The 14,319-nt window shown below is 43.6% G+C and overlaps 1 protein-coding gene across 4 annotated transcripts in view; it reads left to right on the top strand.

Moving 5' to 3' along the window:
- Window positions 1–14,319, top strand: part of ARHGAP40 (Rho GTPase activating protein 40) — a 75,513-nt gene that overhangs the window by 42,314 nt on the left and 18,880 nt on the right. For all 4 annotated transcript variants that reach the window (XM_044297913.1, XM_044297912.1, XM_044297915.1 and 1 more), the window contains exons 3-9: window positions 3,317–3,537; window positions 4,629–4,710; window positions 4,935–5,062; window positions 6,301–6,466; window positions 8,566–8,657; window positions 8,936–9,013; window positions 10,350–10,509. In XM_044297913.1, coding sequence (XP_044153848.1) covers window positions 3,317–3,537; window positions 4,629–4,710; window positions 4,935–5,062; window positions 6,301–6,466; window positions 8,566–8,657; window positions 8,936–9,013; window positions 10,350–10,509 — 927 coding nt within the window. The remainder of the gene's footprint in view (window positions 1–3,316; window positions 3,538–4,628; window positions 4,711–4,934; window positions 5,063–6,300; window positions 6,467–8,565; window positions 8,658–8,935; window positions 9,014–10,349; window positions 10,510–14,319) is intronic.

Genomic DNA, 14,319 nt, shown 5'->3' with positions numbered 1-14,319 from the left:
AAAATCTTCAGAGAACAAGAAAAAAATCTAGTTCAGTGAAGCCCGCACAATCTATCTGTGTTCCGGAGCTGCCCTCAAAATCCGGAATTTGGGGCTGATAATCGTCAGGGGGCTGGTCCATATGGGCTCACTCTGGGGGGCTGCCTCCGCTGCTTCTCTGGGGCACCTTCTAGAGCAGGGGTCCTCAAACTCCGGCCCGCGGGCCACATGCGGCCCGCCGAGTACACTGATCCGGCCTGCTGGGTGTTTTGGCCGTTTCAGCAGTTTTGTAGGCAGTGGTGGAGGCTGCAGGGCACAGCAGGAGATGAGCGCTGCGCTTCCATTGCGCTCATCTCCATAGTGATCTGTATCGGCGTCATCAGGACAGCGAAACAGAGTGCTGTGCTGTGGCAGGGGAGGGAGATGCGTCTCCCTTCCCTGTTCCTCTGATAGGCTGCGGGCACAAGGCCCGCAGCCTATCAGAGGCCAGTGCAGTACAGAGCGGGACACAGGCCAGAAGAGGCCTGCATCACACCGCATTGCAGGAGGTAAGTATGAGTTTTATTTTTTTTATTTTATTAAATAGGCCAAATTTTTCTGCCACACTTATTACTGGCACATCGGGGAGGGGCAGCAAAGAGGAGACTGGCACATGATGGGGGGGGGGGGAGAATTGGCACTTATTACTGGCACATGGGGGGGTGGCAGCATAGAGGAGACTGGCACATGAGTGGGGGGGAGAGGAGAGTGGCACTTATTACTGGTACATGAGTAGGGGGAGAGGCACTTTTCACTAGCACATGATTGGGGGGCATCTATGGGGGCACCTCTTACTGGCACCCTATTGCAGTATAGTATTGGGGAGCTCTAGGTCCACCACTGGTTCTATTCGTCTTGCCGCGCAGGCACACCTCCTTCCAGACCTGTGAACTTCATGTGCAGCTGTGTCACAGGAAGTCCAGAGAAGAAGAAAGGAGAAGATGACTTTCCGGGGTAGGGAAATGTGTTTTTTCAGGCTATGAGGTGTGCGCTGCGATTGGCCAGCAGTGCAGCAAGGGACACGCCTCCTACAAGAAAACAGTCAGAGGGAGCGCAGGCACCGGAGCCTATACCGGGCGAACGGAGCGGCGCCCAGACTTACTAGTAAGTGCAGGGGGACCCCTGGGCGCCGCTCTGCCCACAGGTATAGTTAGTTTTTCGTTTGTAGAGTAGTGAAAGGTCCTCTTTAAGTCACGTCCAGCTGCGCCGTACATGTATGGCTCAGATCCTCTACGGGTTAATATTACATTATTTAACATGGTAACTATTTTTAGGATTTGTTTACCAGTGGTTAAAATGAATACCAAATTCACAAGCTCTTTATTACAATGCATTATGAGTATTAAAAGCTTATGATTATTGTGGTCTCACTAATTAGCAGGAAGAATGTACACAGATGTCAAAGTGCAGGGATAACACACACAGCAATGTCATAGTACAGGGATTGGATACACAGTGATATCACAGTACAAGAATCATACACAACGTGATGTCACAGGACAGGGATGAGATACAGTGATGTCACAGGACAGGAATAAGGCTCACAGTGATGTCACAGGACAGGGATACAATATAGTGATGCCACAAGACAGGGAGAAGATACAGTGATGCCACAGGACAGGGATAAGGCTCACAGTGATGTCACAGGACAAGGATAAGGCTCACAGTGATGTCACAGGACAAGGATAAGGCTCACAGTGATGTCACAGGACAAGGATAAGGCTCACAGTGATGTCACAGGACAAGGATAAGGCTCACAGTGATGTCACAGGACAAGGATGAGGCTCACAGTGATGTCACAGGACAAGGATGAGGCTCACAGTCGTGTCACAGGACAGGGATAAGGCTCACTGTCGTGTCCTAGGACAGGGATAAGGCTCACAGTGATCTTGCAGTACAGAAATAATGCAGTGACAACCCTCATATAAGTCACCATGTACCAGTGACTCCACAGCAAAGGATGAAGAAACACATGTCACATGCTGATGTAACCACACAGGAATAATGCAGCGAAGAGGTCATGTACAGGGCTCCATTCTTTTATCAGTGGGCACATTCAAAGTTAAAATATGGGCTCCTTTAGTTGTTGTGTCCCATAGCAACTGCTACCCTGGTAGCTACACCCATATTGTAGAGTCAGTTTGAACTAGGCCCTTCTTGCTGCTCCATCTCCATGCACAAAAACAGAAGAAATATATGGTATTTTATGATTTAGAAAAATACCTGGTGAAGATGGGCCAGATGCCCAACAAATATCAGAAGGATTGAAATATTTCAGTAATAGAATGATAACGTCATGTGAGAAAGTGTTCCCAGAGAATTTCCAGCTTCAAAGGGCCTTCTGGGATTAGAAAAACGTAACCCCCCCCCCCCCCCCAATAAAACCCTCTCTAATCTGCAAGTATTGCAGCTTCACCCCAAACCTCTTTTAAAACGGAGCACAATATCAATGTTGATGGAGTCAGAGTAGCAATGAGAACTTTCCACATTGAAGAAATGGAATCTAGAGAAAAGATCAAAAGTCTAAATAAGCTTAAGTGTCCATATTAGATGTTGGATATTTGTGTGCCTTAGAGTGCATTTGCATCGGGCCGCCTCCTCAGGTGGAGTAGTCCCGGTGTGTAGGATGCGAGTGGTTACTTCGGCCTAATGTTTGTGTCACAGTGCTCCTACCTTCAGGCTTTCGCTTCCCGGGGGTTAATCTCCATTGCCGGATTGAGTTGAAGAATAAGTGAAGTCCAGACTTGGGAACGTTTCAATTGTGTTTACTTGAATAACTTGCCATCAAATGGTTTAGTGCTATTCTCATTTACTTGGTTCCAACAGGATGCAATATGGTGGCAGGCCTTAGTATTCTGCTCTCTGCTGTGCTAATCGCAGTCTTCAGGCTGGTTACTGGACATTCTAGAGGCTCTAGAACTATTGAGTGGCCTTTAACCACCTCGTAATAATCAGTCTATTAAGTTCAAGTAGTTGGGGTGCTCTCCAAGCTGCTTCCCCTGAAAGACTACTGCTGCAGGAGGGGAAAACGCTCCCTCACTGCGCCTGTTGTCTGGCTGCTCTCTCAGCCTAACTCCAACTGACTACTACCTCAACACCCCCTCCTTTGTTGGGAAGCAGGACTGACCCACTCCTGCCCAAAGTGGAAAAAGAATGGAATTGGTCCCATTCTTGTCTAAGGCTCTGCCAGAGTATATGCAACCTGCTGGAAAACCAGGCATATTACATGTCACAACAGTTGCATTGAATAGATTTTAAGTGTTTGTCCCAAAAATCCCTTTTCATTTACTCCTTTTAGAAGGAGAAGCAGAAGCTGATTGGCTGCAAGACACCGGCCTCTCCCCCCTTATTGGAGACCACAATCCTACAGAAGACAATGTCTTGATCTTATCAACCCTTACACGAACGCAGACCTTAGCTGTGCAGCGCCGCCTTGACAGCTATAGTCAATCCCTTCGGAAACGTTCCAAACAACCAGCACGTGACGTCAGAGAGGTGTTCAACAGAGCAAGCAAAACTGTGAGTATCCTGGACTGCTGAGATGCCTGCTATATCTGTGGATAAATTATAATCCTTCTACCCCCCAAATAAAAGAAAAGTCTGCTGTTCTCCCCCAGATATCATTAATGACCTATCTGCCTCATGTTGTAGAAATGAATGTATTCCAGCATAACCAAGAGCAGGGGTGGACTGAGTGTGGTCTAAGTCCCTAAGCAATATGGTCATTGACCCTTCACCAGTCACAAAAGTTACAATAGAACCTTGTTAACAAACTCATTGAACAGCATTCATGTTGCATATCTTCACTCTGAAGGGGTTGTGTAATTACAGACTTTGGTTTCTATGACTGCAAAGTGGTGGTTACATTGCTTGGATCACCATGTGGCCTCCAAGAAAAAGTCAAAAAGCGGGGCCAACAAGATGTGGCACAATGCCACTTTCTTCTAGCGATAGGTGTGGACCAGAGCAGTCGGACTCCCGCCTAATAGACATTGTTGACATATTCTAGCTATGATGGCGCTTGAGTACTGCCTTTATTGCTGAATGGTCCGTCTATGCCTGCTAAAGAGTCTAGCAAAGCTATAGTAGATGTAGGACCTGTAGTAGAGGCTATATTAATTATTATCCAGGTATCCCTATAATACAGTATATTACTGATGGGTCTGCATTTGCTGGTATTTATTTTTTTATATTGTTTATTTTTAGCAGAGTTTTTTAATGCTCTATTAAAGGGTTTTAGGCCATCAATATTAGAACTAGTTCTTGGCTCTATCAACTTTTAAGTGTATAGGACTAAGATGTAATACCAAGCACAGCCACTGCTAAAAGTTAGCATCTGTGCCTGGTAAGCTATGAAGGGGGCCGCTGCGGCACTTAATGGAAGGCTATGGCCCCTTCAAACATCTAATAGTTGAGGGTGCCAAGAGTCATACCCCCTACCCATCTAGCATCAACGGCCTATCCTGAGGATAGACCATTCATTCTAAAGTCCCAAATACCCCTGAAACAATCTTACATAATTACTGATCTAGAAGTTTGGTTTTGCAGTTAGTCATCAGGTAGCAATAATTCTTGGCTTTTGTTCCTTTAATTACCCTATCTATATACAGGACATTGTTGTGGAGCAGAATGGGATGCACGCAAGGAATGGAATAACAGACACAAATGGCTTCACAGAGAATTCAACAAAATGTAAGAGTGCCACGTTATTAATCCCTATATTATAACTGTGCAGCCAGATAAGTAGAGCAATGGGACTAGGGCACTGTGTGGGAGAAAAGCTTAGAAACTAGGGGATGCACGCTATATGTTCTGGTATAGAGCTCCTAACTATTGAAATTGCATTTAAATTTTATTTTATTTTTTTAAAGAAGATACATTTTGTTCAAGTATTTTATTTTCATTTTACTTTACAGCTCCTTCCAGCCTACACAGGCCGTCTGGAGGATCCAACATCTACAACATGGATGTGGCGTATTCAGAACAAGCCGTATTCGGTCACAATGAGAATTGCAAAACAGCATGGCAGCCAGAGTCTTTGCCTGTAAGATTCTTTACCAAAGACCTCTCAGATCTCCTGACCTTTCAGTAATTAATACTTGCATTCCCCATGAAATAATTCGGAATCCTCTTTTCTTATATCTATATTCTGCTGTTCCTACCAGATACTTACCAATAAATTGGCAACAAGGTGTTGTCCTCTGTGTTGATTCCTCTTTTAGAATCTCTTGCTTACACTAAAGGTGTAAGGTGTTTTGGATGATTAATACACTTCTTCATATTGATAAACCAAGCTGGTGGGAATACTAGGTTATGGGACCGATTCCACCTTTTTGTTTTGAGGCCCGAAAACTGGCAGTATCGGGCTCAAAAACATATAGTTATAGTATCCAAATGGCTAGATATGCCCCGTCTGAAATGTAGGGTTTTGGTGGTCCGTCTCAATGGAATCATTAGAATGGAGAAGGGTATCTACCTGGGACACAGTGCTATTAGAAAAGTTGAGTCAGTGGTCTCTGTGGTTGGCAGCCTCAGGCTTGTCATTTTCTGACTTTCTACATGATGGGTCTTGGTAATCATTCAGGTGGTGGAGATTCAGTAGGGGAGGAATGAACCCAGTCTGTTTTTTGTTTGTTTTTTTGTTTTTTTTGTATGCCTCTTATGGGGTTTGGACGAGTGAGGGGATGTGTGTCTCTTTATTTTGGAGGGCAGGGTGGTGGGGGTTGAAGAAAGGGGGGTTGAGGGTTTCTTTTTTGTTTGTAAATGTAATAAAAATGTTCTGATATAATGTCAATTAGAATGAAAATTTTCAACCCCACTGTATGCGATCTAAATTTGCATTCTAATCTCGATCTTGCTTGAAATCTTGGACATGTATGATGGGGAGTGGCCTTCAAATTCAGATATTAGTAGTCAGATTATAGAAAACACCGTCTATTTATTTTACTGGGTGCAGATGACAGAATAGGGATTTTGAGTGGGCAAATTTGGGGGATGATATGACCCTATAACTTGTAACCTATTAAATTTGTGATGAATGATTATCATGTACAATTAACCAATACATGAAGTGCCGTCACTAAACCCACTAGTAGTCAACCAGGGAAGTGCACCATGTACATTTCCTCATGGAGAACTGTAGAAACACAATTGAAGTGAGAATTTAGTTATCACTAATAGGTTTTTATAGCTTAATTTTTCACCAATCGCAAACAAACATTTTCTTGCCAAGACCTTATCAAGCGCCTTACTCTGCTTTTTCTGCACATTATTTTTCTGCAGCATTTTCAGATACAGAAGGGAAGGCTTGGTGTCACCCGGGTTTCCGACTTGTCTTCTTCCGACATGAAGCAGGTGCCTGCCTTTGCTCTCATTGAACTGACTGCGCTTTACGACGTTTTAGAATTGGATCTAAAGAGGAATAAACCAGCCAAGCGTAGACCTGCAGGTTAGTACCTACCTGAATGTCCATCTCTTGTGTATCGATTTTCATTATAGATATACAGTAGCGTGTGGTGAACTCTCTTGGAAGCCTAGGACATGAAGTCCATCACAACCAAGCTATACACCGGCTGCTAGCTCTTCTTAGGCCTCTTTCACACAAGCAAGTTTTCTGCACGGGTGCAATGCGTGATGTGAACGCATAGCACCCGCACTGAATCCTGACCCATTCATTTCAATGGGTCTGTGTACACGAGCGTTGTTTTTCACGCATCAGTTCTGCGTTGCGTAAAAATCGCAGCATGTTCTATATTCTGCGTTTTTCACGCAGCCCTGGCCCCATAGAAGTGAATGGGGCTGCGTGAAAAACGCATTGCATCCGCAAGCAAGTGCGGGTGCGATGCGTTTTTCACTGATGGTTGCTAAGAGCTGTTGTTTGTAAACCTTCAGTTTTTTTTATCACGCGCGTGAAAAACGCATCAAAACACATTGCACCCGCGCGGAAAAAACTGAACGCAATCGCAGACAAAACTGATTGAACTTGCTTGCAAAATAGTGCGAGTTTCACTGAACGCATCAGGACCTAATCCGTCACGCTCGTGTGAAAGGGGCCTTAGGCCTCTTTCACACTTCAGTGTTTGGTCAGTGATTTCCATCAGTGATTTGTGAGCCAAAACCAGAAGTGGAGCCTCCACAGACATGAGGTAGAAGGGAAAGATCTGCTCCTGTTCTGTGTTTAGAGTTGCACCTGGTTTTGGCTCACAAATCACTGATGGAAATCACTGACCAAACACTGAAGTGTGAAAGAGGCCTTAGAGTTGCATGATTTAAAGGGAACCTGTCACCGGAGATTTCACTACAGTGTCTTTTAAGGCTTGCTTAGCTGAGCTAAGGATACCTTTAACTTTGTGATCGATTGCTTCATTCTGGAGAAAAGGTACTTTTAATCAATCTGTAGATCAGGGATCAGCAACCTCTGGCACTCCAGATGGTCTGAAACTACAACTCCCAGAATTCTCCATTCACTTCTATTGGGCCTATGGGAGTTGTGAGAACGGCCAAGCATGTTTGCATGCTGGGAGTTGTAGTTTCCCAGCAGCTGGAGTGCCGATGGTTGCTGATCCCTGCTGCAGATGAACAGTTGAGTGCACCAAGGGAGGGTCCAAGCCACTCTGTGCACCCTGCTTCCTCTGCCAGCCCCTCTCTGAGCTGAGCAGATTGTTATATAGTTTTATTGGAAAAGATTTGGTATAAATTGTATTTTATACACTTAAAAGGATTGTCCCTTCTGAAACATTGGGGGCATATCACTAGGATTTGCCCCCAGTGTCTAATAGGTGTGGTACTTAGACCAGAGCCTGCATGTGCGTCCGCCCTCCATTCATTACTGTGGGAGCACCAAAAATAGCCGAGCGTGACTTTGCGGGCTCCTTTCTAAGTATATGGGCAGGTCCCAGAGGTGGGACCCACACCTATTAGATATTTGGGGCATATCCTAGCCATATGCTCCCAATGTCTGAGATTGGACAAACCCTTTAAAGTTCTGTTCGTTTTAGGCTTTGGAGTCAAGAAGGCGGTCCTATCGGTGATTGATTGACAGCTATCTGTGTATACACAGTCATAGAGGGAAGGCTGTCAATCACTGATAGGACCGCCTCCTGGACTCCAAAGCCCAGAATGAGCAGTAATTTAAATGTATAAAATCTAATTTATACTGAATATTTTCCAATAAAACGATATATCAATCTGCTCATCTCCTCCTGCTCTATAACCTGCTGCCTGCAGCTCAGACACCATGTTCCATGTGACAGGTTCTTTTTAAGTATGCTATGTTTCATTCTTCTGGTATAGTTGGGGGTGTTTCCCGGAACTGTCTGATACTATCCAATCAGTGCTCACAATTTCCATTACGTAGAGAAACCCGTTTGGCAAGGTTATATGGTAATGCTCAGATGTCAGTTTATTCATATATATTCTGGAGGAATAACAAAGGAACAGCAAATTGCAGCATGAGGATAAAAAAGTAATTTAATAGAAAACTCAAGTATTTGCTAAAGCAGACATATCTGGAGTGGTGGTCCTATTTAAGTTTTTGTGTCTTTTTAGAAAGTCGATTATTTGGAGTATCTCTCGCCGCTCTTCTGGAACAAGATCGAAAGCTGATTACTAACACGCAGGTCCCTCTCCTCCTGCAGGCGGTGAGTAGTTGTCTTGTGTTTTATGCATGTCAGTCTGCATAGCATAGCGTCCACCTTGTTAGAGTCTCAGTTTGTGCTCCAGAGCTGCACTTCCTTCTGTATTTTGGGACATAGAGGGCAGTTTATCCTTTGAACCAGTTTTCTGCATCAGAAAGTTAAGCATTTTTGTGCCAGCATCATTGTTTTTACACCACTCGCTCCAATTTGTGGGTCGGGGATTATTGGGCATGAACTTCCATTATCCATGGATCATAACTGTTTTGTACGTTGTTCTGCAGATTCTGAACTGTCTAGAAAAGAACGGTCTGGAGCTTCAGGGTATTTTAAGGGTCTGCGGCTCACAGGCACGCATGAAGGTAATATACACTCCTGGTAGTAGATGATGGAATATGCACACATGTGGCAGGAGATCTCAGTAGACCCATGCTCTTCTGTTATGTTTATTGCTTCTGTACTATCCAATAAAGGACAACTACTATATACTCTACGTACTGGAACCAGTTTTCCATTATAAGGCAAAAACCTCTGACTGCTTCTTAGAACAGAAGCGGAAGTGAAGCTTGAATCTCCACAGGGCCCGGACCATCCTGACTGTCATATGTGGATTTGGGCCTGCTCAGTCACCACGTACAGATGTATGTTTTCAATGGCTTTCTAGATGAGGATGCACATTGGTAGTAAGATCTTGATGTCTTAAGTAGCTAAAAGCTCATGTAGGGTAGCTCTGCATTCCCTGGATCACCACCCTGAAGGCAAAACCTCAAACCAGCGCTGTGGCCCTATCATTCTCGGGATTGGTGGTGGTTCCAGAAGTCACTACCCCACCAGTCATAAAGTAATGTCGTATCCTATCAATAACTTTTGGCAGGCCATAGCAGACCCCACCCATATCCAACTAATGTTCATGGGTACCGAGACCAAATACATGGACCGACCAGTAGGGTGGATCCCAACAACATTATAACAAGGTCAGCCTGGGCTCTATGTATTCTTGATGAAATTGTGGACCAGGGCTACAAATGGAGCCTTCAATACATAATATATGAACCGAACTGTTGCCCAGATATCATTGACATTTCAGACACATTTGGGCCAAATCAGTGCAGGACCAGTATAGTTGTCGTATTGGTGAAATAAAGTAAATCTGTTTGTCATATGTGGCTTCTACAGAGATGAGCTAAGAAGTTGATTTATTAGTCAGTGGAGTATTTGTGGCTCATGCTAAGGCCTCATGCACATGGCCGTTGTGCGGCCGTTTCGTGCACTGGGGACCGCAATTTGCCAAGTGGCCAGGAAGGATAGAGACCCATTGAACTTAAATGGGTCTGTGATCCGTCCCCACCGTAAAAAATAGAACATGTTCTATTTTTTTGCGGTGCAGAGGCACGGACAGAAACACCATGGAAGGACTCCGTAGTGCTTCAGTGGGGTTCCGATCCATGCTTCCGTTTCGCACTGCATCTCCTGGATTGCGGACCCATTCAAGTGAATGGGTCCGCATCCGTGATGCGGCTTGCACGCGGCCGGTGCCCTTGTATTGCAGACCTGCCGTATGCGGGCTGCAATGCGGCCACGGCTGGGCAATGGCTGTGTGCATGAGGCCTAAGAGTAAGTCTATGGGTACCTTTTTATGTACAGAATCCTACATAAAATCCTACATTTTTCTTATGTTGGGTAATTATTTCCTTTTAGTCCCTTCAGCAGCGTCTGGAGAAGAATTTCTATGCTGGCCTCTTCTCCTGGGATGAAGTGAACCCACATGATGCTGCTGGGCTCCTGAAGCTCTTCCTCCGAGAGCTGCCTGCCCCATTGCTTACTGCAGAATATCTACCTGCCTTTGCTGCTGTCCAGAGTGAGTACTTCTTATGTTAACCAATACCTCACAAAACCCACTTTGCTACACCGAGTACAAAAAATTCAGTTTATAGTTGATATATCTCTTGTCTGCAGCCTCCATTTGCCGCCAAATATCTGGTCTGCAGCTCCAGCTTCATTTCAGCTAAGCACTAGAGATGAGCAAATTTCTCAAACTTTGTTTTGGGTCCAAACCTGAATTGCAAGTGCACTTATTCTCGTGATCTTGCGCCCCTCCTGATCTCCCACTCTCTCGTATGCTCTCTTGGTCTCTCTTGCGAGCGCTCTCTCTCTCTCTTTCTTTCACTTTTTCTTTCTCTTTTTTTCTTTCACTTTTTTTCTTTCTCTTTTTCTTTCTTTCTCTTTCTCTTTCTTTCTCTTTTCCTTTCTTTCTTTCTCTTTCTCTTTCTTTCTCTTTTTCTTTCTTTCTTTCTCTTTCTCTTTCTTTCTCTTTTTCTTTCTTTCTTTCTTTCTCTCTTTCTTTCTCTCTTTCTTTCTCTCTTTCTTTCTCTTTTTCTCTTTTTCTTTTTTTCTTTTTTTCTTTTTTTCTTTTTTTCTTTTTTTTTCTTTCTTTCTTTCTTTCTCGCTCTCTCTCTCTCTCTCTCTCTCTCTCTCTCTCTCTCTCCTTGATCGATCTCTCTCGATCTCTCTCGATCTCTCTCGATCTCTCTCGATCTCTCTCGATCTCTCTCGATCTCTCTCGATCTCTCTCGATCTCTCTCTCGATCTCTCTCTCGATCTCTCTCTCGATCTCTCTCTCGATCTCTCTCTCGATCTCTCTCTCTCTCGATCTCTCTCGATCTCTCTCGATCTCTCTCTCGATCTCTCTCGATCTCGATCTCTCTCGATCTCGATCTCTCTCTCGATCTCTCTCTCGATCTCTCTCTCGATCTCTCTCTCGATCTCTCTCTCGATCTCTCTCTCGATCTCTCTCTCGATCTCTCTCTCGATCTCTCTCTCGATCTCTCTCTCTCTCTCGATCTCTCTCTCTCTCGATCTCTCTCTCTCTCTCTCTTGATCTCTCTCTCTCTCTCTCTCTCTCTCTCTCTCTCGCGTGCTCTCTCTCTCTCTCGCGTGCTCTCTCTCTCTCTCTTAAATCACACAAAATTCAGGTTTGTTAGAATCAAAACTTTTTGGAAAATTTTGGTCAAATTTTTGAATTTTAGACTCGCCTACTTTTAAAAAAAATATATTTTATAGGGTTGTAGGAGCTTAGAAAAACATGGCTACATTGTTCCCAAAACCGCACCGTTTGTGATCTTTAGTTGGGTTTGGTATTGGAGTCCAGTCAGTTCAGCCTCCCCTAAGTGAAACAACAATACGAAAAAATAACCCATGGATAAAAATTGTGCTCTTTTTGAAAACTAGCCTTGTTTTTCTAATTTCATAAAACCACTTTAACCACTTCAGCCCCGCTAGGTGAAACCCCCTTCATGACCAGAGCACTTTTTACACTTCGGCACTACACTCCTTTCACCGTTTATCGCTCGGTCATGCAACTTACCACCCAAATGAATTTTACCTCCTTTTCTTCTCACTAATAGAGCTTTCATTTGGTGGTATTTCATTGCTGCTGACATTTTTACTTTTTTTGTTATTAATTAAAATGTAACGATTTTTTTGCAAAAAAATGACATTTTTCACTTTTAGCTGTAAAATTTTGCAAAAAAAACGACATCCATATATAAATTTTTCGCCAAATTTATTGTTCTACATGCCTTTTGATTAAAAAAAAAAAATGTTTGGGCAAAAAAAAAAAATGGTTTGGGTAAAAGTTATAGCATTTACAAACTATGGTACAAAAATGTGAATTTCCGCTTTTTGAAACAGCTCTGACTTTCTGAGCACCTGTCATGTTTCCTGAGGTTCTACAATCCCCAAACAGTAGAAAAACCCCACAAATGACCCCATTTCGGAAAGTAGACACCCTAAGGTATTCGCTGATGGGCATAGTGAGTTCATAGAACTTTTTATTTTTTGTCACAAGTTAGCAGAAAATGATGATGATTTTTATTTTTTTATTTTTTCTTACAAAGTCTCATATTCCACTAACTTGCGACAAAAAATAAAAAATTCTAGGAACTCACCATGCCCCTCACAGAATACCTTGGGGTGTCTTCTTTCCAAAATGGGGTCACTTGTGGGGTAGTTATACTGCCCTGGCAATTTAGGGGCCCAAATGTGTGAGAAGAACTTTGCAATCAAAATGTGTAAAAAATGACCGGTGAAATCCAAAAGGTGCACTTTGGAATATGTGCCCCTTTGCCCACCTTGGCAGCAAAAAAGTGTGACACATCTGGTATCGCCGTACTCAGGAGAAGTTGGGGAATGAGAAAAATATCTTGGTCAAATGCCAACTTTGTATAAAAAAAATGGGAAAAGTTGTCTTTTGCCAAGATATTTCTCTCATCCAGCATGGGTATATGTAAAATGACACCCCAAAACACATTCCCCAACTTCTCCTGAGTACGGCGATACCAGATGTGTCACACTTTTTTGCAGCCAAGGTGGGCAAAGGGGCACATATTCCAAAGTGCACCTTTCGGATTTTGCAGGCCATTTTTTACACATTTTGATTGCAAGGTACTTCTCACACATTTGGGCCCCTAAATTGCCAGGGCAGTATAACTACCCCACAAGTGACCCCATTTTGGAAAGAAGACACCCCAAGGTATTCCGTGAGGGGCACGGCGAGTTCCTAGAATTTTTTATTTTTTGTCACAAGTTAGCGGAAAATGATGATTTTTTTTTTTTCTCTTTTTTCCTTACAAAGTCTCATATTCCACTAACTTGCGACAAAAAATAAAAAATTCTAGGAACTCGCCATGCCCCTCACGGAATACCTTGGGGTGTCTTCTTTCCAAAATGGGGTCACTTGTGGGGTAGTTATACTGCCCTGGCAATTTAGGGGCCCAAATGTGTGAGAAGTACTTTGCAATCAAAATCTGTAAAAAATGACCGGTGAAATCCGAAAGGTGCACTTTGGAATATGTGCCCCTTTGCCACCTTGGCATCAAAAAAGTGTCACACATCTGGTATCGCCGTACTCAGGAGAAGTTGGGGAATGTGTTTTGGGGTGTCATTTTACATATACCCATGCTGGGTGAGAGAAATATCTTGGCAAAAGACAACTTTTCCCATTTTTTTATACAAAGTTGGCATTTGACCAAGATATTTTTCTCACCCAGCATGGGTATATGTAAAATGACACCCCAAAACACATTGCCCAACTTCTCCTGAGTACGGCGATACTAGATGTCACACTTTTTTGCTGCTAAGGTGGGCAAAGGGGCACATATTCCAAAGTGCACCTTTCGGATTTTGCAGGGCATTTTTTACACATTTTGATTGCAAAGTTCTTCTCACACATTTGGGCCCCTAAATTGCCAGGGCAGTATAACTACCCCACAAGTGACCCCATTTTGGAAAGAAGACACCCCAAGGTATTCCGTGAGGGGCATGGCGAGTTCCTAGAATTTTTTATTTTTTGTCGCAAGTTAGTGGAATATGAGACTTTGTAAGGAAAAAAGAAAAAAAAAGAAAAATCATCATTTTCCGCTAAATTGTGACAAAAAATAAAAAATTCTAGGAACTCGCCGTGCCCCCCACGGAATACCTTGGGGTGTCTTCTTTCCAAAATGGGGTCACTTGTGGCGTAGTTATACTGCCCTGGCAATTTAGGGGCCCAAATGTGTAAGAAGTACCTTGCAATCAAAATGTGTAAAAAATGGCCTGCGAAATCTGAAAGGTGCCCCTTTGCCCACCTTGGCTGCAAAAAAGTGTCACACATCTGGTATCGCCGTACTCA

Source organism: Bufo gargarizans, chromosome 6 (genome assembly GCF_014858855.1).
Source record: "Bufo gargarizans isolate SCDJY-AF-19 chromosome 6, ASM1485885v1, whole genome shotgun sequence".
NCBI classification, from domain to species: domain Eukaryota; kingdom Metazoa; phylum Chordata; class Amphibia; order Anura; family Bufonidae; genus Bufo; species Bufo gargarizans.
The sequence above is the reverse complement of the archived record's forward strand: the minus strand, read 5'-3'. Positions and strand labels throughout refer to the sequence as shown.